At 54.5% G+C, this 26335-nt stretch overlaps 1 protein-coding gene across 4 annotated transcripts in view; it reads right to left on the reverse strand.

Annotated features, from left to right (window-relative positions):
* Positions 1 to 26335, reverse strand: part of UNC5B (unc-5 netrin receptor B) — an 89177-nt gene that overhangs the window by 19777 nt on the left and 43065 nt on the right. For all 4 annotated transcript variants that reach the window (XM_007963143.3, XM_038009096.2, XM_038009097.2 and 1 more), the window contains exon 2: positions 1121 to 1345. In XM_007963143.3, the coding sequence (XP_007961334.3) occupies positions 1121 to 1345 (225 nt within the window). The remainder of the gene's footprint in view (positions 1 to 1120; positions 1346 to 26335) is intronic.

The raw sequence follows: 26335 nt of genomic DNA on the forward strand, positions 1-26335 counted from the left end.
GAAACTAAAGAAGGGGGAAAGAAGGACAGTGACACAGTACGTCAGGGAGACAGAGAGTGAGACAGAGAGAGGGGGAGGGAGAGAAAAAGAAAGAAGGAAAGCAGGCACATAAGGAAAAGAGAGAGGGAGAAATGAGCAGGGAGAGGCAGGGAAATCAAGAGAGCCGAAGAAAGAGAAAGCAAAGGATCCAGACAGAGACGGGAAAAACAAAAAGCCAGGAAGGCTGCCCGGGAGCCCCGAGTCTGGGGTGGGTGGGCTCTGTCCGGTGACTGAAGCGGGGTCCCACCTGCCTGTCTTAAGCCCCAGGGAGGGCTTTTCACCCTGAGGGCTCTGCACTATCAACAGGGACCTGGTGGCAAGTGAGCAAGAGCTCCTCACTTATACTCGAGGGCACCCTGGGGGCAGGCTCAGTTCTGGGAGATATGGGGAACCCCAGGGCTCTGCCTCCTCCTCTGGGAGTACCGAGGGTCCCCCACACATCTGAGAAGGAAGGGACCCCACACTTCCTCTCATTTCCCAGTTTTGGCTGCTCTCCTCTCTCCCTCCAGATTTGGGCTACATCCCAGCACCACTTGAACGGTTATTTACTTAATACTATCAACTTTTTCTTTTTAACCTAAAACAATTTATTTCGACACAGGAAATGCCGTATCATTATTGTGAATGGAAACCAGTATCACTTTCCACAAACAGAAGGAACTGTAAAAATAACGATTGCATTGAATTCTGGGTCGGTGCTGTGGGGTGCCAGGGCCGTGAGGCAGAAACCTGCCCTCTTTGTTAAACAGGGAGATTGGCAGGTGTTTGGGAGGGCTCAAGAGCCCCCACCTGATGGGAACTTGCTCCCTGACAGAAGCAGAAGGATGGAGAGAAAATGGAAAGGGAGTGAGGGCTCACGGGGCACTCGGTGCTATCGAATGCAGTGGGGATGGTCCCAAAGTCAGGCTGGGACACGTGGCCAGCATTTGGGGAAATGCTAATCCAAGGTGAAGCCCGGGGTGGGTGGTGGGGAACTGAGGACCAGGGGGCACCATGGCTGTGTGAAGTCTCACATGGAGCCAGGCCTGTGCCTCTGGGCCTGGGGGGTCCTGGGGGGTCCAGACATGTGGGGTGGGCTTACCGGTGGCCTCATCCAGGCCTTCCTGTGTGACATGGTCGTTCTGGCTGACCCACTCGCCGTTGCACTTGAAGTAGATCTGCGTGGCAGGGAAGGCGCGGCAGCGGAGCTCCACAGGCTTGTTCTTCACAATGTAGGCGTCCTGTGGCTCCTGCAGGAAGTAGGGCAGCGGCTCTGCCGGCGCCGACGGGAAGGAGTCAGGGAGCACCTCGCTGCCGGAATCAGTGCCTGCAGAGTGAGTGGAGACTTTCATGAGGCTGTGTGCTGGGAGGGCCCTGTGGCACCCCTCGCCCACCCCGGGGGCCCACCACAGATGAAGAGGGCAGGGGAGGCAGAGGTGGGGCAACCAGAGCCCTGCTGGGGACGCAATCTGCAACCAGGGTCAAGTCTGGCACTCCTGCGGCCTCAGTTTCCCATCTTGCCCTGCTTTTAAGAGGCTAGGCTTTATAAAGAGCCAGTTCCCGCTCTGAGATGCTGTGTGATTGTACTTCATTACAGATGGAGAGGCCAGGGAGGTCCCGGGAGGGAAGGCAATCTGTCTGGGTGAGGATACCCCTTGGGCACCCCCCAGCGTCTGCTCCATTGTCCCTGCCCGGCCTCTATCCAGTTCCTCATGGTGATGCCACCAGACGCAATGGGCTGGAAACGGGGCTGGGGCTGGAGCTCAAACCAGGCCAGCTCTGCCCTGGAGTCACAGCTGCCCTTTGCAGCCCCTGCCAGGCTGGCAAGCAGGACAGGAGTCAGGGCTGCGGGGCAGGGGTGGGGTGAGCCGGCTGAACCAGGCCTGGACTCCACGGTGCTCGGCCCCTTGCAGGTCTCCTACCCCAGGGGAAGCCCTCCTTCCCAGAAGCCTCCCCACAGAGCTCACCTCCCATGGTCTGTGGCTGTCACCCATCCCTTGGCCTCTTCTTCCAACCCCCACCCCAGCCCTCAGCACAATGGATGAAGAGACTTCAGAGCAGACGAGGCTGTGCCTGTGGCAATCTCCTCCCACGAAGGGGGCCAAATGGAAATCCCGGCCCACCCGGTCTCCCTGGAAAGAACTGTACCTCAGGAGGTGAGACAAACAGGAAGAGGGGTGTGGCCACCGCCAGTGCCCAGAAGTCGGGAAACCAGGCCGCCGAGCTGCTGGTTTACAATCCACTCGGAAAACGAATTTTCCAGCGCCAAATGCCAAATGATCAGGTGGCTGGGCACAAGCTGTCGGGGGCCTGTCCTCCTCTGCTGACTGCCCAGAGGACACAGTGAATGAAGCTGTGGGGTGGCACATGGCTTCCCAGCCCCTCCAGCCAGAGGCCCCACCTACAGCCGAGGGAGTGGGGAGGGTGGTGTCCCGGGAGGCCTGTGTGGCCACTGGGATCATGCACTTGTTCTCTGGTCTAGAAGGCCATATTTGGCCCTAGGGAGTCCCCCTATAGGCAGAGGGGGCAAGGGGACACCTGGTTTCCCAAGAACAGAAAGTCTGACTATGCTTTCTCTTTGTGGACCAGGAGAGCCTGCTGAGACTGGGGAGCTTGGGAGAAAATGCATAAACTGTCACTGGCTTGGGGCCTAGGCCCTGGCCAGTGTGTATGGGGGGTGGGGGCGGGGGAGCTAACAAGATGACACATGACTCCAGCTCCATCCAGCATGTTTTGTAGGGCCCAGGGAGAGAACCTTAATTCCTACCTCGTTATGCCTAATGAGCACAAGAGGTGGACACCCTTCCCCTGTCTCTGGGCTGCTCTGAGGATCACATGAGATAAACATGCATGAACGCCTAGGTGGGGCCTGGCGCACAGTAGGTACATGTTGCTGCATTGAAAGAACAACTAATGCTTACTCAGCATTAGGTGCTATGTTTGCAGGAATTTAAATTGTTAACTTATTGAATTCTGGCACCAAACCTGTAAGGTGTGTTCTATTAGTCCCCAGTTTAGAGATGGGTAAATGGAGGCTCAGGGAGGTTAAGCAACTTGTCCAAGTTCACACAGCTAACAAGAGGCAGATCAAAAGTTTGAACCTGAGAAAAGACTTCACCGTTTGGGCTGTTGTCTCAGACTCCACACCACCTATCATTGATGTAGCTCTGTAACAGTGTGGGTGTCTCCACACCCGGGAATCCTAATAGCACCCTGACAGTGACCAGAACTCCATAGTCCACAGGGCTCTCTCATCAAGGGGCCAGCAAGGCTGGAACTGTCCTCATTTCAAAGCAGAGGAAACTGAAGACCATTCAAATGGTTCGCATGACTTGCCTGAGGCCACCCAGTGAGCGGGCAGCTAATGTGGGAACAGCAAGGCAGATTCCTGAGGCCAGGCCAGGGCTCTCTGACACCTGCTTCCCACTGCCAGGTACAGGGACACGTTCACTGTAGGCAAACTGGCAGCCCCCTAGGGCTGCTTGGGGATTTGATGAGATGACACAGTGACTTGATCACAGCCCAGGGAGCTGAACACTGGCTTCCAGTGGCCTGAGAGCTGGCTGCTGTGCACACCCTGAGATGGCCACTGAGGCTTCCCTGCCAGGTCAGGCAGCTCTGGGAGAGCAGGATGGAGCCAGGAGGGCATCTGGGCAGCAGAGAACCTGCCAGACTCCATGCCCACCACTGACCACCAGCATCTTGTCTCCATCTCAGCCCTGAGGGCTGTGGGACAGAGCTCTGCCTTCAGACTCAGAGACCCCTGGGTCTGAACCAGCCCCTTGCTGGCCTCAGGCAGCTTGTCTTTCAAATGGTGGGATTGAGCCTCCCTCTGGGGGTGGGTCATGGCCACAGGAGAAGGGGCATGGGGGCCCATGGGTGCATGTCACGTGCCTACACCCATCTCTAACCGTACCGCTCCCAGCCCCGGGGTGACAGCTGCCTCTGTGCTTTGCAGCACTGCAGGCTGTATTATGACTTTGTTTTATAACTCTAATGCAGACCATTTATAAAGTGGGTACAGACAGGACTGAGGAAAGCAAACATTAGACATCCATTAGTGCAGCAAGCCCTGCGTCTGGCAGCCCTACCGCCCCACTCTTCCCACCCTGCCCCTCCTCTCAGCCCTGGTGCAAAGATTCAGCTCTGGCCTTGGCAGGGACGCAGGCCAAGTGTCCCCTCTGTGCCTCTCTGTTGCAGCAGCACTGGATGGCTCTTGATGTAGCTGTTGCCCTCTTGCTGTGTCCCTGTACCCTAGGTGTCCTGGAGGCAGAGACTGCCAGGAGATATGAAAGAATGAAAGGCCCACCTGAGGTTCCTGCCTGGAGGGACCATGAGTGGACTCTGCTGGCCAGCACACTGCAGGTGCACAGTGAATGCAACTTGAGTAAGGGAGTAGGCCGGGCATGGTGGTTCATGCCTGTAATCCCAGCATTTTGGGAGGCTGAGGTGGGTGGACTGCCTGAGCTCAGGAGCTCGAGACCAGCCAGGCCAACGTGGCGGAACCCCATCTCTACTAAAAATACAAAAATTAGCCGGGCATGGTGGTGTGCACCTGTAATCCTAGCTACACGGGAGGCTGAGGTGGGAGAACTGCTTGAACCCGGGATGCAGAGGTTGCAGTGAGTGGATATTGCACCACTGCACTCCAGCCTGGGTGACAGAGTGAGACTCTGTTTCCAAAACGACAACGACAAAAAACAGTAAGGGAGTAAGTGTGGGGCATGCCAGGGCCTGTGCAGAGCCCTCACTTCTCCCTGGCCCTGGCTTGGGCCCCAGTGACTGAGGAAGGCTTGAAAGGTGGGCTAGATGAGAGCGACCCATGGCCAGGCTGCATAGGTACCAGCTGGGTGGGAGAATAATGGGGTCTTGGGGTTCCTGGATGCTTACCCTGCCAAGCGCTGCTCAGAGGGTGGTTCATATAAACTCAATGAGCTCCACAATAAACCTAGGCAGAGATGCAGAAACGTTTTGATTTTTAGCATATCAGTAATTTTTTTAAGCTATCCCAAGGCCAAAAAGAAGTCCCTAACAGGAATGTATTAGATCGCAACAGCTTTGTAAATATTTATATTCTAAAATCTTAGGATAAATTGAAAGAAAAAATACATTTTTATCCCATTCCTAAATAGCCACAAAGAATTATGAATGGGGATGTGTGCACCCGTTGGGTGCTGAACAACTTCTCAAACTTTGGAATCCGAGTGGACACCACTACTCTTATTATTTGTCGTGGGCTACTCCCAAATGCCACAATCCTAGCTGTGCAAAGATATGGTGCCAAATAAAGGAAAGCAGAGTGATAGGACATTGAAACTGTGAGCTACTTGTTGGTGCAGTGTCTGACAGCTATCTAGCATTACTGAGTTTCCCACATTGAAAATATCCCACGGCTCCTCTGTGAGGGTGTTGAGGAACCCTGGGATAATTTGGCACACAGTTTGGGAACCACAGGCCTATGAGTTGGATATGATTATTATCCCCACAGTGCAGATGAGAAAACTGAGACCAAAAGTGTTTAAGTGACTGGTATAGAGCTATAAAGCTAGTAAGTGGCATCGCTAGGGGGCAAATTCAGGTAATCTGATACCAGAATCTGTCTTCCGAGCTCTGCTGAACTGGAAATGGGCATTTAAGTCTACTAGGTGCTACTCCTCACAACTCTTCCCATTTTACAGATGAAAACGTGGGGCAACAAGGGACATAAAGGGTCACCTGGTCGATGGCAGGAAGCAAGACTTGAGCCGCGTCTCTTAGCCCCGCCTCCCTGGCCTCTCTGCAGGACTTCCTGCTGCTCTGTCTCTACAGAGGAACTGCATCTAAGATAGGCTCCCCTAGAAGTCTTTGCCTCAGCCAGGCCGGGTCTGGGTTTCCTGCTGGCAGGAAAATTCCCACAGAAAGTGTTTTTTCCTAATAGTAGAACTCGTTTGGGCCTAAGTTGCAAAAGTGCAGCCTGCCTTTAAAGCTGCATCCAAGAATGGTCCAGATATCCCGCCAAGAAGCTGTGAAAGAGGACACATCCCTGCACAGATGTAACGACAAGACAGTCAAATGAAGGACAGGAAAAATCGCTGGAGGCAGAGGCCCTGGGTTTGCATCCCAGCTGGGGACTGGCACTGCTGTGTGGCTGTTCTCTCCCAGGCCCTGGAGTTTCCATCTGTCAAATGAGGAGGTTGGCCAAGTCAGTCTCTTAAGCCCTCCTCTGCTTCTAACACTTGGAGGTTTAAAGATCCCTTAAGGGGAATCTGTTCATGTGTGAAAATGTCCAGTTGAGTAAATGTTTTTCTTCAGAAAGCATATTTGCTTAAGTTAGGGTCCCTTTCCTTGCCTTTGCTATAGGGTGGTCTTAAAGCAGAGCGTGGGTAGAACCCGGGGAAGGAGGAGGAGAAAACATTTACCCTTGGGCTCTCCTAACCATGCTCCAGCCCACCCACCCCAGGCCTTAGATCAAAATGACCACCAGCACCTGTGGATGGGACCTCCGAGGGGCGCCATTCAAACTCTCACCTCTAATTTGCCTTTACCTGCACATATGAGGTCTCTATGGAAGTTACTTAAAGGGCCATCTTATCCAACGTCTCCCATCAACTCCTCAGCCAACCTTGACTCACATACCTGTGGGGACGGGGAACTCATCACTGCTTTTCTCAGCAAGGTTCTCCTTTGGACAGACCTAATAGTTAGAAAAGCCTTCCTTACTCTCAGCTGCAATTTGAGATTCCAGCCATTGCTAGAATTCTAACTTTTTTTTTTTGAGACAGAGTCTTGCTCTGTGGCCCAGGCTGGAGTGCAGTGGCACAATCTCGGCTCACTACAACCTCTGCCTCCCAGGTTCAAGCAGTTCTCTGCCTCAGCCTCCCGAGTAGCTGGGATTACAGTCACTGCCACCACACCCAGGTAATTTTTGTATTTTTAGTAGAGACGGGGTTTCACTATCTTGGCCAGGCTGGTCTTGAACTCCTGATCTCGTGATCCAGCTGCCTTGGCCTCCCAAAGTGCTGGGATTACAGGCATGAGCCACCGCACCCGGCCTAGAATTCTAACTTCTAAACTAACTAAACAGTGCACTTCCCAGTCTGGAGCTTGCAGCCTGGTCTCCCAGGCCATCTTATCCAAATATTCTCTAGAAGACACATTTTGCACCCCTCACCTCCATGCTGGCTTCCTTATGGACAAGTTCCTCATGTCACCACCCATTTAAAATGCAGGAGGGTGAGGTGACCAGGCTAGGGTCTAGCGGGCACCTTCCTGCTTCTGGAAAGTCTGTTTGGAGTCAGACAGCTCAAAGGCTCCTTCGCAGTTTTGGCGGCTGCTCCTGGAGGGCAGGGAACACACTGTGCTCTTCCTGGTGTCCCCCATGGGCAACAGGGCGCCTTCTGGGAGTGGAGTGGAGCTGGCTGGACAGCAGGCCCTGTGCCCATCTGTAGGCTTCTTCCCAGGGGTTGGGCCTGTGCAGCGCCTGCTGTGGAGACACAGGCTTGTGGAAGAGGTGTCAGACTCTGACCCACCTGGATGAGCAGGAGTGAGGGCCCAGGAGGCGAAGGGGTGGGTTCAGGACAAATGTAAAGACACTGTACTTCTCAGAGGGTCTTCTGAGAGGAGGGGGTGGCTCCAACATTCCTAAGCGAGAGACTGTCACTATTCCCAGGGGAAGCCAGGGAGTGCTAAGGCCCCTACCACGCCTCTGAGCCTGGGCCCAGGCTGACCCAAGAGCCAGCAGTCCTGGTTCCAAGCCCCACCCTGCACTGAGACCTTGGGAGGTTGTTTGACCTCTCAGGGCCTCAGTTTCCCCAATTATAAAGAAGTGACTAGCAGTTCCTGCTCTGTCAACTTTCGGGTATTGCTGTGAAAAGTCAACTGAGAAAACAGATGCAAATATCTTTCTTAACAAGCACTGTGGGCCAGGCGCGGTGGCTGACGCCTATAATCCCAGCACTTTGGAAGGCCAAGGCCGGTGGATCACCTGAGGTCAGGAGTTCGAGACAAGCCTGGACAACATGGCGAAACCCTGTTTCTACTAAAAATACAAAAATTAGCTGGGTGTGGTGGCGGGTGCCTGTAATCCCAGCTACACGGGGGGCTGAGGCACAAGAATTGCTTAAACCTGGGAGGCAGAAGTTGCGAGATCTCACCACTGCACTCCAGCCTGGGCGATGGAGAAAGACTCCATCTCCAAACAAACAAACAAACAAACAAACAGGCAGTGCAAGTGCCCGGGAGCGGCAGCAGGCAGGAGCTGTTCTCTAGCTGAACTGTGTGTGGGAGGTCAGACACCCCACAGGCCGTTTCCTTGGCCTAGCACCACCTGAGCCCGAGTAGGTGAGACACATAGAAAGTCAATGTTCAGAGAGCCTGGAGCCCCTGGAGTCCTGCGTTCTACCGGCTCAGAGAGGGGAAGTGACTAACGCAACACCACACAGCAAATTAACAGCCAAGCTGGACTAGAGCCCAGTTGCTGATTCAGGACTGAGGCAGGAGAGCGGGCCCAGAAAGACAGCACAGCCATGGCAGGGTTGTGGGTGAAGGCTTGGGCTCTGTGATTCCCATGCCTGGGATGGAAATTCCTGCCATCCATCTCAGCCGGGTCCACTTCCGGTCAGACCTGTTGCCCAGGGTGGAGACCTCAGAGGGAAGCTGCTGTGGTCTGGTAGGGAAGGCCTTGAAACCCCCACCGCTGGCTTTTGTCTGCAGGCCTGGGACCCCCAGGCTTACCACCAGGGGTGGGCATCTGTAGCCATATGCAGGGTTGTGTGTCTCCAGGGCTGACTGGCTCAGGACAGGGAGGGCAGAAGGAGTCAGGCGGGAGGTGAGGACAGAGAAATGCCCCACGCTGGGCACATTTATCATCAGTAATCACAGTCTTTCTCTAGCCCCTGGACACTGGCTGATTCTCCCCAGACTTGACCTCCCACTGCATGGAAAATCTCTCCCATTCACTGTGTGGCTGATGTGCTCAGTGGGGAGCGGGGAGAGTTGGGGGAGAGAAGCCCATTTATTATTATGTTTTAAAAACACACAACCCCACATGGAAGGACCCCTCCCTGGACACAAAGCCCTTCCTCCATTTGGCCCTGGCTCCTTGCGGCTGTGGGGTTCAGGCTGGGGCCCCCTCGGAGGCGGTCACAATGGCCGTTACCGATGACAAATGGGGGCTGGCGGGCTCGAGGGATGCCGAGTCATTCCTAACAAAGGCGGCTCCTCATGCAGCCCTTTTCCCATACCCTCTGCACCCATCTGTGCCCTGACATCACTTCCTCTGCTGCCACAGGAAGCAGCTTCGCCAAGGTGGCCAGCTGGGGCAGGGGCCTGCATCCCGAAGAGTGTGTCCAGCTGCTCCTCTGAAACGTCTCCCTTGAAGGACTGTGGGGCAGGTGAAGGAGTGGATGGGAGGCTGGGGTCGAGGCCCCAGGGCAGGTGCAGTGCTGGGATGAGCCCGGACCCGGCTGTGGGGACCACACTGCTTACAGAGCTGGAAAGGGCACTACGGTCACTGGGTCACTGGCCACCCCGACTCCCACCCCCAGGCCCTCCCTCCAGACCCTTCCTCTGGCTTTGGGTTCTTTGGCTCAGGCTTGGGGCTAATTTTTGGTTCCTTTTCCAAGTTTCAGGTCTGATGGGGTCACTGTGATAGAGGCCTGGGCCCTGAGACGGGGATATTCTGTTTCCCCTTCTTTTTCCAGACAAGGAGCTCAAAGCCCTCTCATCCATGCTCCTGCGGGTAATAAGCATATTCCTGCACCTGACACTTAAAATCCTGTGTGTTCCAATGAGACAGTGCACATCATCAGCAGCACAACGACCCTGCAAAGCTGTTCCATTTTACAGACGCGAAACTGAGGCAGAGGAGTGAAAGGACGTGTTCAAGGTCACAGCCACCAAAACCCACAATGGCCCTGAGGGCCCAGCAGGGGCAGTTATTGTTCCGTCCTCTCAGGAGCTCACTAGTTTGCTGGAGGGGACGGGGTCTCAGTTTCCTGACTCCAGCACTTGGCTTCCCTTGCTCTGTGGACCTGCCCCTCCTAAACCGAGATCCAGGGGTAAGGCCTGGGGCCACCCTGGCCCCCCACTCAGTGACAGGTGGCAAGCCCCCTCAGACACACACGCTCACACCAACAGGCCCACACATGCCCAGCCAGGTTACATCCACAGCTATCTCCAGGGACACCCTGAGAGGCCCGCCCAGGCTGGGACCGTGGCACCTTTCTCAGGGTGGGCCTGTGTCAATGCTGCTGTCCCCCTAAGGCAATGGCAGGCTCCCCACCTGTGACTCAGACCTGCTATTTTAAAGGTCACCTCTCCCTGACCCAGGGTTGGCACGGGGTGAGTTTGAGCTGCAATCTTACACTCTGCCAAGCGCCCAGTTGTTCAGGTCCCATCTGGGGAGGGTGCCTGGTGGCTCCCTTTCCTTCACCCCACTTCCAGTTCGTGCTGCTGGAGGGACCTGGTGCTGCCAGATGAACCTGGAAGATATGCCTCACACTGCACGACCGCCCCCACCACCTGCTGAGGTCTCCAAGCCCAGGTCTTCTCGCCTGGACCCTTCCTCTCCCTGGGCTCCCTATCTTTCCTTTGCTCCTAAAACCCACTTTCCTCTTAACACTAGAGTGATCTCATAAGAGAGAAACCCCGCCCTCTAGTGGTGTACAGCCTCCTGCAGCTTCTCTGTGCCCCTGGAGAAAGTCCTAAGCTACCCAGAACCCTCCAACCTCATGGACTCACCAATCAATCTTCCTCCCTCCCTCCCTCCTTCCTTCCCTCCCTCCCTCCCTCCCTTCCTTCTTTCCTGCCTGCCTGCCTTCCTGCCTTCTTGCCTTCCTGCCTTCCTGCCTTCCTGCCTTCCTGCCTTCCGTCTCACTCTGTCACCCAGGCTGGAGTGCAGTGGTATGATCTCAGCTCACTGCAACCTCTACCTCCTGGGTTCTCCTGCCTCAGCCTCCCAAGTATCTGAGATTACAGGCACATGCCACCACGCCCACCTAATTTTTGTGTTTTTAGTAGAGAGGGGATTTCACCATGTTGCCCAGGCTGGTCTTGAACTCCTGACCTCAGGTGATCCACCTGCCTTGGCCTCCCAAAGTGCTGGGATTACAGGAGTGAGCCACTGCACCTGGCCAACTCACCTATCTTTCACTGTGCTCCAAGCCCCACCAGGCGTGTTTCCCTGGGACATGCCTTGCTTGTTCCAGCCTCAGCACCTCTGCTGGTCTCTTCTTTTGGAGCGCCTCCCCCAACCCTGCCCACACACACATATTCTCTTGGCTGGCTCTTTGTCATTGAGATCCCAACTCAAATGCTTCCTCTCCAGCGAGGCCTTCCCTGACCACCCAGTGAAAATGCACTATCCTCCACCCTTCCCGTGCTATCTCCCCAATGCCTTTTTTCCCCTTGGCAGGCTCACCTCCCTCTGGAATCACCTTCTTTGTGTATGCATTTGTTAGCTTGCTGTCTGTTTCTGGACAAGTCTGCTTTCTGGAAGGCAAGTTCCTCGAGGGCCTGGGAATCTTGTTTGTGGTGTAGATGGGTCCACTGGGGACACAGGACAAGCACTGGGGTGGCAGGTGGAGTGGGGAGGGAGCAGTCAGAGGGGGTTTGGGCAGTGGAGGGCGGGTAAGAGGGCTGACCTGGGCTACAGAAGCCCATCCCTTGGGAAATTCCATGCTGCAAGACTCCACTAACTGATGGAACTTCAGAGACCATCTAATCACTGCCCTCGAGGATGGAGACCAGAGAGGGTGTGGTCTGGCTTCAGATCACACAGCACCTGAGCAGCAGAGCCAGAAAGAAAAACTGTGCAGCAGACTCCCAGGAAAGGGGCTCGGGGGACTTCATTTTTCTAAACTCCTTTTTTTTTTTTTTTAAGTGAAAACAGATTTTTGGGTTTATTCTGATTACAAAGGTAAGTAGCCTCATTGTAAACAATCTAGAAAAAAAAAAAGATGAAAATAAAAGCCACCCCATTCCCACCCCAGCTGAGTTACACTGGATGTTGATCCTCTCTGACTTTTTTAGACGCACGAATATTTAGTTACCTAAATCTGGTCTCACCATGTAAGTTGCATATCCTGTGCTTTCCCGTAAAGGCTGTTGACTGAGGACTTTTGAATCATAAGCAGAACATGCTGGGCATCTCTCTCCGTCTCCCCACCTCCACCCCCGCACAGTCACACGTGTCAGACGGGCGAGGGCCAGCTGGGCTGCCTGCTCCTGCCACGCGTTTCAGGTTGCTGGAGGAGCTGAAGGACGCAGAGCTGGCATGGGGAGTGAGCCTGGCAACGCCATCAAGTTGGCCGCGTGTTTGGGTTCTGGGCAGGAAGATGCCCAGTGTCCCGTCACTTTCTCCCAGAAAAGCCCAAAATGCCTTGGTACAGTCTTGGGTCTGGGGGCTGCCCGGACTAGGCCAGACAGGGTGCCTACACCCCCATGCTGCCCTGAAAGTCCACGGTTAAGGCTGTTCTTAGAGCACCCAGGGCACACAAATCTCCCCTGCCTCCCTCAGCGCCACACTCTAGAACCGAACAACTCTTCCTTGCAAAGGGGAGGCAACGGCCAAACACATTTCCAAGGGGAAAAACTGCTGCAGTCCTTGCCTGCTGCCTGCTGCCTGCTGTCAGCACCACCACCAGGAGGCAGTTCAGACCCTGGGCTATGGGGCCCTCAAAACTGCATCCAAGTCCTTCACCTCCAGTTGGGGACCCTGAGGCCAGAGAGGGGCAATGACTTGTGCAAGGGCAAACAACCAGTCTGTGGCTGCAGCGCCACTCCTATCTCGGCATCACACTGGCATAAAGGAAGTCACAGAAGGGACAGAGAACAAGGGGTGGCCAGACCCTGGCCTTTGCCGATCTGTGAAATGGGCATGAGAAGGGGAGGGCAAATGGGAGAGAGAAACAGAGGTAGAGATGGTGCCATGGGGAGAGGGAGAAATAGCCCCTGAGAGTGCCTGGCAGTGGGGGGTGAGTAGAAGGGGTCCTTGGAACTGGGTAGGGGCTTCCCCTTGGCGTTTTCTGAATCTGGAAGCCACTTGGATTCCTGCTCAGTCCCCAGGGGTGAGGGAGGAAGGCAGCCATCTCTGGCCTCTATTCCCAAGGCAGGACTGGGGCTCAGGTTCCATGGGCCCTGGGGAGGGCAGGCCTTGTAGACTCAGAGTCCCGGGAACATCCTGGGGACCTCAGAGGGGTGGCAACTTGCCTGAGGTCACACAGCAGCTAGGAGGCCGAGCCAGGACTGGAATGTGGGCATCCTGGCATGTAGGCCATGGTTCCTGTGTTTGCCTCTCTGGTCCCAGTTCTGGGAAGGACCCCGGCCCTGGGTGTGGGTGAGCAGCTGAGTTGTCAGCGGGTGAGATGTGGGGAGACAGGTGGCACTGGCCAAGGGGAAGACTTGTGTGGCTGCGCAGGTGCACTTCGAGGGAGGCAGATGGTGAGAAAGCACTTACTCCCATTCATTCATTCATTCACTCACTCATTCATCAAATACTTCCTGGGGGCCTCCTCTTGACCATTCCTGTGGTGAGGCTCAGAGAGCAATGATCAAGCTTCAGTTCCACCAGTGGAAAGCTCACAGCAACGTTTCAAGGTTAAGAATCCAGACATCGAGACTCTTAGACCAGCGCCCAGTCTGCCTGCAGCCTACCCCCATAGCCATGTCATGGTCCCTTTGCCTGCGCACCCAGCATCAGTGCAAAAATCAATCCATAGCTCTTCCGGTAGCTCTCTCCTCCTCGGCCAAGGAACCAGCTCACTCCCTCTAGGAAGCAGGCTTTAACTACTTCCACCTTGACGACTATAGGGATTTTTCAATCTCCAGGCTCTTATAATCCCATGCGTTTCTTGAGGTGAAATGAGTTGGTGCTGTCAGTGACTCACGAGACAGCCCCGGGGCAGCCACTTCCCTCTGGGCCTCAATTTTCCTTTGTGAGAAATGAGACCACTTTTACTTGCTTTGACTGACAGGGCTGTTGGAAACACCAAAGTCAGAAGTACAAAAATATTTTGCCACTGGGAAGCCCTAGGCACTAGCCAACTTCTATTACAGGAGTCCCCGTATCTGTGGGGGATACATTCCAAGACCCCCATGGATGCCTGAAAACTTGAATAGTACCAAGCTGTAGATAGACTATTTTTTTTTTTTGATCTGATAACGGAGACAGCCGCTGAGTGACTAAGGGGCGGGTGGTGTATACAGTGTGGACACCCTGGACAAAGGGATGGTTCCCATCCTGGTGGTGGGAGATTCCATCATGCTACTCAGAATCGCACACAATTTAAAATGTGTGAACTGCTGATTTCTGGAATGTTCTGTTTAATATATTGGTGTTGTAGTTGGCCATGGGTAACTGAACTGTGGACAGGGAGACCTTGAGTAAGTGGGGACTATTGTACTCCATTCTCGGGAAGAAACAGTGAGTGGACCTTCCAGGTTGCCGGGGCCCTGCGAGCCCCACATCTCGCCTCCACCCCTGCCCCAGCCTCCCAGCCGCTGCCTTGGCCCACTCTGTGATGACACAGAGCTGCCAAAGGCTGATGCAAGCTAGAAGGAGGGAATGAAACAGACTCGCGTGGGGCGGATGGAGTGCCATCTCCAGCCCTGAGGGACACCCGTCCCTGCTCCTGCCTGTTTGTTTGCACCTGCTGATGTAATCGCCGGGCCGCCTTGGCTCAGGGCTCGGCCTGCTCCCCATGTCCTCTCAGTGAGCAGCAGAGGAAGGGTGCAAGGGTCAGAGGGCGGGCATCCAGCCGAGGACACCATGAGAGGGCTCCTCTGGGAGGGGCACCAGGACGCCGGGAGGATGAAGCGGAGCAAAAAGCCCAAAACCTGCAGGAGGTTAGCCAAGGAGAAGGCGCTCTGGAGTGTGTGGGATCTGCTTCCATCCCATCCTGCCGCTATTCGCTGGGGGAGCCACCCCCTGTCTCTGAGCCTGGTCCCCTCACAGCTGCAGGATCTCATGAAATGAGCCTGGTACATGACAGGCACTCAGTTTGTCAGTTCCTTTCTAGGGATTTCTTGAGGAGGATAAGAAAGTATGAGGTAGGGGTAAAAAAAGAAAGGACAGAAGCACGACCCAGTGACAGGAAATACCAGAACACTTTTGGGCCACCCGTTCAGTGGGTGACTCTGGGCCCTAGCCTTAGCTCCTGGGGCCTTGGTTTCTTTCTCTGTAGAATGGGTGCACCATCACCATTCCCACCTCACAGAGACAGTTAGAGGCCAGAGGTGTGAAAGAAAGTGTGGCATCCCACTAAGGCGTGTGGTCAGCATAGGGGACCTGGGGACAACCAGCAGTCGAGGTGGGGGGCCTCACCAAGAGCCTGGGGCTCCCAGAGGCTGGGCAGGCCCTCACCAAGCAGTGGAAGCAAAGGGAAGGTGGGGCCTGTCCGCTGTGCTCGCTGCCCAGCTGGCCAGGAGCCTCTCCTTAGGGAGGAAAGCATGGAAGAGGAGCGCACGGCTCCCCTGAGGCCTCCAAGCAGCCGTTGAAAACACATGGGTGGAGGGGAAGAGAGCAAAGACATGCTCCCAGAAGCCGCCAGGTCACAGCATGCAGCCGAGGCCCCCATGAGCCCAGGGTCTGGGGAACGCCGCATCACCACACTGTCATTCTCAGAGCTGGTTTCCCTGAGACAGTGGGGGAGAAAAGTTCTTAGTTCATGCGTCTCTTTGGTTGGCATCATAAGCTCAGGGAAGACAGGGAGAGCCCCTGCTAGACAGGGCAGGCCAGGTGGGGAGCAAATGTCCGTCCCAGCCACCCCCGATGTCCTCAGTCTGCAAGGGTTACTTTTGTTACCCGGGCCCCCACTCCTGCCAGGTTGCCTTAGAGGGGAAGCTTCATTCCGGCTGGGATTAAACGGCTTCCCTGGCCACAAAGATTCACCTTTCCCTTTAGTACCTCTTCAGCACTAGCAGGTAATTCAGGTAATGAGTTAACAGCTACCATTTACAGTGCTAACTAGCTCTCAGGTACTGCGCCAAGTACTTGGCATAATTATCTAACTGAATCCTCCCAACAACTCTTTCTGGTAGGTATTCTTATAATTAGCCCCAGTTTGCAGGCACAGGGAGGTTAAGTTACTTGCCTAATGTCACAGAGCAGGGTTGTCAGCATTTGAATCTGGGTCTCCTTGACTCTAAGTCCCATACACTTTATTTATTTTTTTATAGAGACAGGGGTCTCACTATGTTGCCCAAGCTGGTCTCAAACTCCTGGGTTCCAGCAATCCTACCATTTCGGTTTCCCAAAGTGCTGGGATTAAAGGTATGAGCCATGGCAGCTGGCCAAGCCGCCTCTTTAACCTTGGCGCCAGTGGTACTCAAACCATGGCCTGCACGAGGACCACCTGGAGTGCTTGGTAGAACCCAGGCTCCTACCCCAAGGTTCTGATTCAGTCGGTGTGGGGTGCGCCTTGAGAATGTGCATTTCTAAGAAATGTCTAGGTGCTGCTGCCAGTCCACACACGGTTCTGTGCTCTCTTGCCTCCCGACAGAAACATCAAACGCTTAGTGCACATAATGGTGCTTAACATATGTCAGCTTCCTTTTCCTTAACACTTCTATGATTCAGCTGGAGACTTTTCAAAAGGAGCTGAAGGAATTACACAGCAGCATGGTGCCAGGCTTTAGCTATCTGAGCCTGAATCAGGACCTGCTGTGTGGCAATAACAATAAATGATGGCCATCACCTGTGTTCCTGCAAAATTGCCTCTCCGGGCCTCCATTTCCTTCTCTGCAGAATGGGGTCATAGTATTTCTAGCATGGATTAGACACGTTAATACACACAATGAGCTTAGAGGAGTGCTGGGCATGTTAAAAAGACTTAATGAATAAAAGCGGCATTCTTGTTTTATAATTACCATTGCTAATACCTATATCTTCTATATTATCTCATTTAATTGTTGCAGCAATCCTATGAGGTTGGTATCAATAGCCATCTCTATTGTTTATCTAAAGTTGTGCAAAGTCAGACAGTTACTAAGTGGCAGAGGAAAGATTCTAAGGCAGGTTTGCCACCCCAATGGCAGGAACTGTCCACCATTAGCAAATAGGGATGCCCACACTGACTGCTTCCTCTGGAAAGGATAAAGAATTATTTTCTTATATTTCCAGCAATTCCTTCTAGTTCCACATTCCCCATTGCCTGCCACCCATTTAGCTCAGAGTACCTCACTATCACTGGTGAAGGAAGAATGTCTCAAATGGGGCGACCAGAAGCTGTGTCAGCCACCAACGCTTGGTGACCTTGGGCAGCTAGACTCCCTCCCTGTCTGTCCATTTGTCCCCTGGTACCCTACTGGGCACCCCTGTGGCTCAAGGGTTGGCTTGGTGTTGGCTGGCCCAGCCCTTGGGAGAGGGGATGGTCATTTGCTTCTCCTGAGAAGCCCTGCCCCCAAGTCCTCTGGGATTCCAAGTTCAAAACAATAGAGGCTTCAGGTTGCCCTTGATGTAAAGGTTTAGTAGGTGGCTAATTTTAGCTGAGAAATACTCGGCATTTTCCCAGCCGCCGTCACTGCCGCACTCCGTGTTGGACAAATGGCCTTGGTTTTCCTCTCTGATTGTTCTCAGCTGGGGGCTGGGGGCTGACTCTAGCTCAGGACAATTCCCTTTGTGTCTGCTTCCGGGTGGCTCTTAATAACTCAGAGAAGGGGATGGGATGTCTGGAGCTCTCAGTTCGAGCTCTCTGGCCCCCTCCCTACTGCCCTGGCTGCCTTTCAGTCATCAGGGGCATCCGGAAAAGTGGCATTTGAACAGGACTTGCTGGACTCCTCAAATCCTCAGGCTTGGAGAGGGAGGGCCAGTGGCCTGAAGGGGCCTCCCTTTGGACAGATGGGAAAACTGAGGCCCACAAAGGGTGTGACTAGCCTGAGGCCACACAGTTCTCTGGCAGAGCTGGGCCTGAGCACCAAGTCTACAGACTTAGTCCCGTGCTCTTTGTATGACAAGCAGGAGAAACCCCACTGCCTCCACCCCGGCGTGGGGACACCTCAGAACGTAGGATGCCCAGGCTGCAAGCCTCCGTGGAGACACCTGGAATACTGCCTTCCCACTCCTACCTGGCTAAACCCTGTTCCTTCTCCAGGTCTCACCTTAAAGGTCACTTCCCCAGAGAGCCCTGACTGCACCCCTCCCACCTAAACCAGCGCCCTGGCTCTTCTTCTGGCATCTCTTTTCCTTATTGCCCTCATTACCTTTTCAAGTTATATACTTATTTGTGTATTTCCTTTAAGGTTTGTGCCCCCATCGACTCTGTGGTCCCAGGAAAGAGGCTCAGTGACAGCCACACAACATTTAACCTGCATGGGCAGCCAACAATCTGACAGGGTTCTGGGGGAGGGTCCTGGAGCCCTGCTGTGCCAAGTGAGGCCCAGGGGGTTCAGGGGAGTGACTGGGGTGACTAGAGGGTAATCAAGGCTCACAGCGGTGGCCATTTGCCATCAATGTGGACTTCTTCAGACATTCCCAGCAGCAAGACGGCTTTACTGTGCTTTCTTCCTGAACACCATTTCTGGCTGGATGGCACGTTTTTACCCACTGCTGTAACCCAGTGCCAGCCTGGCACACAGTAGATGCTTAATAAATCCTTCGTGCATGAATGAATGAATCTCCTTGGTGGGCTCCTCTAGGTCCTGTTCTCCCCAAGGAAATGGCCTGGATTGGATCTATGCCCCATCCCTCCCAACGATGACTCTGAAAGCAAGAGAAACGAGGAGCCCAGGACAGCCCCCTGCCCAACCCCGGCCCTGCCCCATCCCCCCAGCCAGCTCAGAGTCCCTCTCTGCCTACACAGGCCTCCACTGTGGTCTCCCTCCCCCAGCCCACTCCAGCCGGGACCCAGTATGCTATAATTAGAGTCCTCCTTCCAGGCTCCGGTAATGAGGGGGTGTTGCGTGCCAGCCGTAATTACAGCCTGGTTAAAACGAACAGGAGCCACCTCCAAGCCAAATTACAAAGTCTACAGCCGGACTCCCTCCTGCCCCACTCCCTTTTTATGGGGCTGGTTAAAGGAAGGGACCGGGAGTTTATGGAGAAGCCAGCTCAGGCTGGGGCTGCGGTCTCTGGAGAGTTGAGAGCAAACAGTCTGGGCCTGTGTTGCTTTGAAACTATCTTCCCACCTCCCCCCTACCCCGCCCCACCCCCGTCCAAATTCCCATCCAAAGCCACGGTCAGAATAGGCAAAGAAGTCAACTGAGGCCTCTCTTCTAACCCTTCTCCAATCTAAGGGCTGGGTGTTCTGTGCCAGGCCTGGGGTCACAGGCTTTACGTAGTTGTATTCAATGGGCACAGCAACCCTGTGGACAGGTACCATTACCCCTATTTTACTAACCAAGGTTCAGCACTTAAAGTAACTTGTCCCCAGTCACACAGCCAGTAAGAGGCAGATGCAGGGCTCCAGCCAGGCCTGCACAGGGCAAGACTCCAGAGTGTAGGACTCCTCAAATCCTCAAATCAGAGTGTAGGTACACTCCATCTTGCACCCCTCACTGCACTGTGCACAAGGAGGGGCACAAGGAAGGACTTGGTTAATACTAAGAATGATGTGGTTTGCAGGTTGAAGCAGGTCAGAGGTCCTTCTCTCCCTTTGAAAGATGAAGAAATTGAGGCTCAGATTTCCACTGACGTCTCAGGGAAGGATGTCCTTTGGGGAAGTCAGGGTCAGCATTTGGGAGGTCTTTTCCATGCCAGCCCGGGCCTTGTCAGCCTCAGAATCTCAGTATATTAGAATGTGCAAGGGCTATAGAGTAAATCTAGTCTAGCGGCAAATGCACGGCCACCTGGCCAATCCTGAGGCTTTGGCAGGCGTCACTAATCAAGTGTGGCACATCTGGACAAGGCTTCCTTCTCAGCACAGGACTATACTCAGACACAACCAATCAAGTGATAAAGATATTCCACCCCCTCCCCATCTGATTATTCTATTCATCCTCACTTAACCCAAGGGAAAAACAGGGTCCAGAGAGTTGGGGTGACTTGCCTAAAGAACTGAGGGGCCCTTATTCCATAATGACAGACTCTAAGTACTGCCAGCGTGCCACCCTCGGTGCAGCCCTGTCAATTATGGGCTTCCCGAATGGAAAGATTTGGACTCAAGGTCCCATCCTTTCCCTATTCCCACGCTGGCCCCTAATAGCGAACCAGCCGGCTGCTCTGCTGCCCTCACCAGAAGGTGGTTTTTGTAAGGGCTGCGGGGGTGCCGACTTGCTCAGTGGCGGAGGTGTCCCAGCACAACAGCAGCAACCTCTCTGCACGGCTCCCAGCTGCCTGCCCGCCCCTTCCTGGGCCTCTTGGCTGGGCTTCCCTTCCAGCCCGAAAACCTGGCTCCAGCCACCCACTGCCCACTCACCACAATTGGCCTGCAGTGACTCAGTCTCCTTGCTACCTCCTCCTCCCGTCTTCTGGCCCTGGCGTCCCCCAGCTCTTAGGAGCCTCTTCAATAGTGCCTTTGATCCTGGCTGCCGAGGCTCTTTAATGAGGACGGCCTGCTGCCCTCAGCAAAGGGATGGCAGAGAGCAGCTTCTGGGAGCCCAGTGATGATAACAGGGTGAACACAACCCTGACGCCCCCCAGCCTCCCCCAGATGACCAAAGGTCCTGAGCCCAGAGGCCCTGCAGGGAAGGCAGGAAAGCTGCTGAGATTTTTTGGGAGGTGCCTGCCTCACCCAGCAGTGCTGGGCCTGGACTGGAGGGCATTTTCAGAAGGGCACTTTAATTAGGAAACAAGACAGCCAGCCAGCGGGACTATGGGCCACACCCAGTGCCATTAGAGGCCTCTGTGCTCCCAGGCCCAGCCTGCCTCTGTCGCCTCCACCCACTCCACCCCCTCCCTGGGGTTGCGGGGAAAGGCGGTCCCGAGCACTCCTGCTTGCCTCCCCTATCCTGAGGCCCCTGGCAAGGAATGGAATGCCGGATTTCTCAGGTGTGGTTTCTCCAGCTGAGTTTTGGATGTCAGGCATGGAAACAGGGGCGCTGGAGGCAGCTGGCAAAAGCAGAGAAGCCAGCCCCTGGGCAGTGGCTGGAGCAGTGGCCAACCCCCATGCTGGGCCACAGGAAGGAGAGGGCATCAGTGCCTCTGCTCCTGATGCTTCATGCCCCCCACCTCTCTCCATCAGGAGCTACCGTGATGAAGCTCCTGCCTGGCAGCTGGCTTGTTTGTCCCTTAAAGGCTCCAGCTCAAACCCAAACTGTGTTGTTACTGGCACTCGGAGCTGCCCCTATCCAGCCCCCCCGGCTATCTACCCCAAACTCAGGAGGTGGGCAGAACGCACGCTGGAGACCCTCAGCAAGTTGGGCAGGGACCCATGCCCACTGACTGGGCTGAGCCTAGCTATGGCTGAACTACCGAGCTCCACCCTCCGTCCCTGTGGGGCCTGGGCAAGTCACGGGTCTATATTTCCTCCTCTATAAAATGGGACAATCCACAGGAATCTCCCAGGCCTGTCGTTATGGCAAACAGAGTCACGTATGTGAATGTACCAAGCACAGGGCCTGACTGCAGCGTTCAGTAAACTCACATGCACCTTGTGTAGGATGAAGTCCTCCCCACAGTCTGCCTGGCTGTGTGACTGGGCTAGCCACTTCGCCTCTCTGAGCCTTGGTTTCTCAGTCTTTGAATGAACAGAACACATTCTCTTATGGATGCAGAAGTGCTTCATAAACTATGAAGGGCTGCCCAAGTCCAAGATTAGTCATTATTCTTTTTCTCTTTCCTTTTTTTTTTTCTTTTGAGATGGAGTCTCACTGTATCACCCAGGCTGGAGTGCAGTGGCACCATCTCGGCTCACTACAACCTCTGCCTCCTGGGTTCAAACGATTCTCCTGCCTCAGCACCCCGAGTAGCTGGGATTACAGGCACGCACCACCATGCCCAGCTAGTTTTTGTATTTTTAGTAGAGACAGGGTTTTGCCATGTTGGCCAGGCTGGTCTTGAACTCCTGACCTCAGGTGATCCTACTGCCTTGGCCTCCCAAAGTGCTGGGATTATAGGTGTGAGCCACAGCACCCGGCCCAGTCATTATTTGTCTAATGAATGGCCATACTTCACCTCCCTCCAGCCTGCCCATGAGGAAAGGCTGGGCCATTCTATCCCAGTTCACCCCATGGGACTCTGGTGACATTGGGCTCACATGGCCCCACATGGGCTGCCTGCCCTGAGGCTCGGCTCTTCCCTTGTTGTCTGTCAGCTGCCTCCTGGACAGGGCAGTACCTGGCCGGCCACTGGGTGGGGAGGACGAGAGGGGCTTGGGATGCTCAGTTCTTCAGCGGGAGGGTCTTTACCCATCTGCCGGCTCCTCTGCTGGGCTAGGAATCAACTCCTCAGGAAAAGGCAATGTTGGGGAAGGGTGGGGACCTTGGTGACTCTGGGGGCAAGTGGGTGCCAGCTTGGCCAAGCTCACCCTTGGTTCCTCCTGTTCTTTCTCTGAAGAGCTTCAGCAGGGTTGCTTGGGATGTCACTAGCTGTGTGACCTTGGGCAAGTCCCTTCCCTCTGGACCTTCCTCCTCTGAAAGGATGCTGCCCAAGGCCACGGCTTGTCCTGCTGCTCTCAGGTGCTCTGGAGTGGGGGTTCCAGGAGAAGCACAGAGAGTTGGCCACACAGCTCAGGAAGGGGCCAGGCTTCCTGGAGGAGCTACAGGGCTGGGCTTGGAGGAGGAATGGGTGGTTTTGGGACCCACAAGAAACAAAAATGGCTGAGACCACCGGGTCTTCGGCCCAGAGTCTCCCAATTTGTGAGCCCTCTTTTCCTGTCCTGGGCTTGGCCAGCAGGTGGGCAGAGACAAGCATGAAGCAATACAGATTCCTCTATCCTAGGAGGGAAGTGGGGGTCTCTGCATCTGCCCTGCCCTGGCCCAGGCTGAGGGCACCCCATGTGTCACTAGAGAGTGAGGGAACCTTACTCGGTGGAAAGAGCCCAACATCCGCAGGATAGTCTCAGCATCAATAACTGTGGGGGCTTCAGGCAGGCGATTTTGTCTCCCTGGCCTTGGTTTGTCCACCTGTAAAATGGGCTAACAGTCCCTCGCCTAGAGGATAAGAGGATAAGTAATGCCCTAGCTCCTGTGCACCTGGCATCAGGTAAACTCTCAAAAACAGATGCCAGTGAAAGCACGTGTTTCTTGGACACGGCACTTGAAGCCACTGGCCTGTTTTCCCATCTATAGAGGGTATCAGAACATCACCTACCTCCAAGAGCTCACATATATCAAAGGACTTTAGCACAGGCAGGTGCCTATGCATAGCATGGATTCTAGGTGTTTGTGGAAGCCGCTGAGCCAGATGACCTGGAAGAGTTCCCTGCACACCTGGCCACATCCTGCACTGGTTCCAGGAGGGGATAGAGGCTCCTCTTTGCCCTACAACAGGCGCAGTTGTTTCCTCACTCCTTGTTGTCAGGCCCCAGATGGCTGCTGGGCCCCCAGCCATGGACAACATCTTCCAAGCCCACACAGCACCTCCAAGGAGCACCGGGCATGTACGTCTCTCCACGGTGAGAATTCATTCCCAGCTGGGGCAGCTCACCACTGAGGTGCTCCTCGGAGATGCTGTGTGGGCTTGGCATGCAGGAGGGAGCTCACCACCCAGCCAGGGATATGCCTTCTTGCCAGGGGCTGTGAGGGGAGCCCATTTCACAGATGGGATACACTGAGGCACTAGCAACCTATGTGACTAGTCTGTGTGGGCCTGGAGGGGGAAGGGGGCAAGAGAGGTGCCAGGGGTGCTGAGACATCTGAACTGAGGTGGGCGTCTCTTCTTCACTTTGGCTTTCTCTCAACCTGAACTTCCCTATTTACTGTCTTTTTGATGCCTCCCACTTACCCTTTGAAGAAGGCATAATAGTCCCATTTAAGAGGACACAGAGAGAGGCTCAGGAGAGCTGAGTGGTGCGCCATGCTGGCTGGAGGACATCAGTGGAAAGGAGCAAGGTGGGATCCAGGGGTGCTCACCCCTCAGTGCCCGGCAGAGCCCCAGGAAGCACCTGCTGGCTCACAGAGGGAACCCAATGGGGCTGTGGGTTTCCAGGTACCCCTTAACCCTCCCTTGCCAGGAGGGTCGATGCCAGCTGCTGCACCCCTTCCTCTGGGCTCCACTGTTGGGGCTGTCCCAAGCCTCCTCCTTAATCCCTGACCCTGACTGTCGTCCCCCTGCACCTTCCCTGCTCTGTGCTCAGCCTCCCACCTGCCCTGTCCAAGGTCTTCCTCTTCACTCCACACCACCTGCTGTGTTCTTGTGACATCCCAGGGCTCTTCTCTCAGCTCAGTAACCAACATGCTGTGTGACCCTGGACAAGTCCCTGACCCTCTCTGGGCCCCTACTTCCCCATCTGTCATTGAAGGGTTAGGTGAGAAGCTTGGAGGTTCTAAGAATATCAAAACCCACACACCAAATGCATGGGCGGGTGTGCTGCTGGGCACCTGGGGCCGTGGGCTCCTGGCTCACCTCTTGGCTCATTTCTGGGGGGCCTGGAGAAACTGGTCTGGGGACTGGGCTGCCAGGAAGTGCCACCCTCTGCATGCCTGAGCCCCCACCTGGGCTCCATCTGCTCTCAAGAGCCTTCAGCGCCTCTGTCTCTGGCCTCTGCCCAAGTCCTCTCTGTTTCTGAACCTCTCCTTGCCCTGAGGCAATGGTGGTTGCCCCTGTCACTGGAACCAGCTCCTAGCAGAATTAACTTATCTCCCTCCATTCCAGCTTCCATTAGTCGATAAGTACACTGGGCCCAGGCGGGGTGCTGGGGAGACGCGGCAGCCATAAATCACCATGGCTCTCCTGAGCCCAGTTGCCAATGGCCTGAGAGCTCTGCTGGCTCAGCGGAGGGAGGCTCCCTTCCTGGAGGAGCTGGGGCCAGGGCTGGGAGTGGCTGTGTGAGTGGCAGCAGCGTAGGGGTGTGGCGGGTACTCGGCCAATCACCTGGTCACCTCTGGGGTATGACATTGTGACAGCAGTGCCCCAGCTCCATGTGCAGTGTCACCTGGAGGTCTCCCAAAGAAGGGGCTATGGTAGGGACCTTGACAAGCCATTGCGACTCAGAGCTTACAGATAAGTTTCCCTATCTGTAAAATGGGTGATCATACCAATCTCACAGGGTTCACGGAAGGATCACTGAGACCATGCCCCCGCCCAACCAAAAAAATGTCCAGTACGGAGCCTGCCAGGGAGTATGACTCAATATATAGTCGATTTCCTCCCCACCGTGGGGGCTCAGGCAGGCAGTGGGAGCTGCTTGCCTATGTTTAAAGCCACAGCTTTTACACTATGCTCTTGCCTTTTGTTTTTGGACAGAGACAGCCCTTTGGCTTTGGATGCAAGCTGCTGGAGGCCAGACAAATCTCAGCAGAGCTTGCAGAAGTCCAGAGCCACTGTTTGGAAAGAGTGAGAATTCAGTCCGGGCTGGTGGAGTGCTTTTGGCTTCCTCCGTGAATGAAGTTTGGTTGAGAAAATTAAATGAGATCACAGGGGTGATATTAAAAGAGCAAATTACTTTAAAGGGCTTCCGCTCGTTCCAGATCTGACTGCGGATGGATGGTGCTAATTATGAACGAGGAGTGGCCTCTCAGTCAATCCTGTCCCTAAAGCCCCGGGGTGTTTCTAAGTTAGGGACCCTGGAAGTGAGAGCCCCAAGCTCCTTTTGTGTCAATTCACATTCCCTTCCCCCATCATCAGTGGGCCTGGCGACATTTGGATGTCTGGGCTGTCTAGGAAATACGTCTTACCACCCTGTGGGTCCATGAACAACTGCTAGGACTTCTGAGAATGACAACTTGGTGATGACACTTGCATCAAACCCACAAAGCAATCTAGCAGCACGTACGAATGAGGGCGCGTCTTTTTACCTAGAATTCTACTTTTGGGAATCTCTCCCAAGGAACCCAACCAAGCTATGAGCATGGAGATGTTCAATGCAGTGTTATTTACCACAGTAAGATACCCAACAAAGGGATAACTGGTTGAATAAATTAAAGCATATCCCCAATGTGGGTTCTTCTCAGGTATTAATGGCTAATTATGAAGTCTATGTAATTATACAAGAAAGGTTCATGGAATAATGTTAAGTGTAGGGGCCTGAGCATGAAATGAAACATGTAAGTACATGATGACATCATAAAACAAACCTGGGCATGAGCCTGAAAGGAAACTCACTAATATGCAAGTAGTGGTTGCATCTGGGTGGGATTAAGGGTGATTATTTTTCAGACCTTAATTCCCACCGTTTGGGGAAATATGGCAACATTATCTGAACTGTATAAACAAACAAGCCACTTCCTGGACCCAGAAATAGTGGGGAAAGGGTCAGTGCCTGGTGTTGTTTCTAAGGGCGCCAGGCTGCTGTTCTGGAAGGAG

Source organism: Chlorocebus sabaeus, chromosome 9 (assembly GCF_047675955.1).
Source record: "Chlorocebus sabaeus isolate Y175 chromosome 9, mChlSab1.0.hap1, whole genome shotgun sequence".
Taxonomy (NCBI): Eukaryota; Metazoa; Chordata; class Mammalia; order Primates; family Cercopithecidae; genus Chlorocebus; species Chlorocebus sabaeus.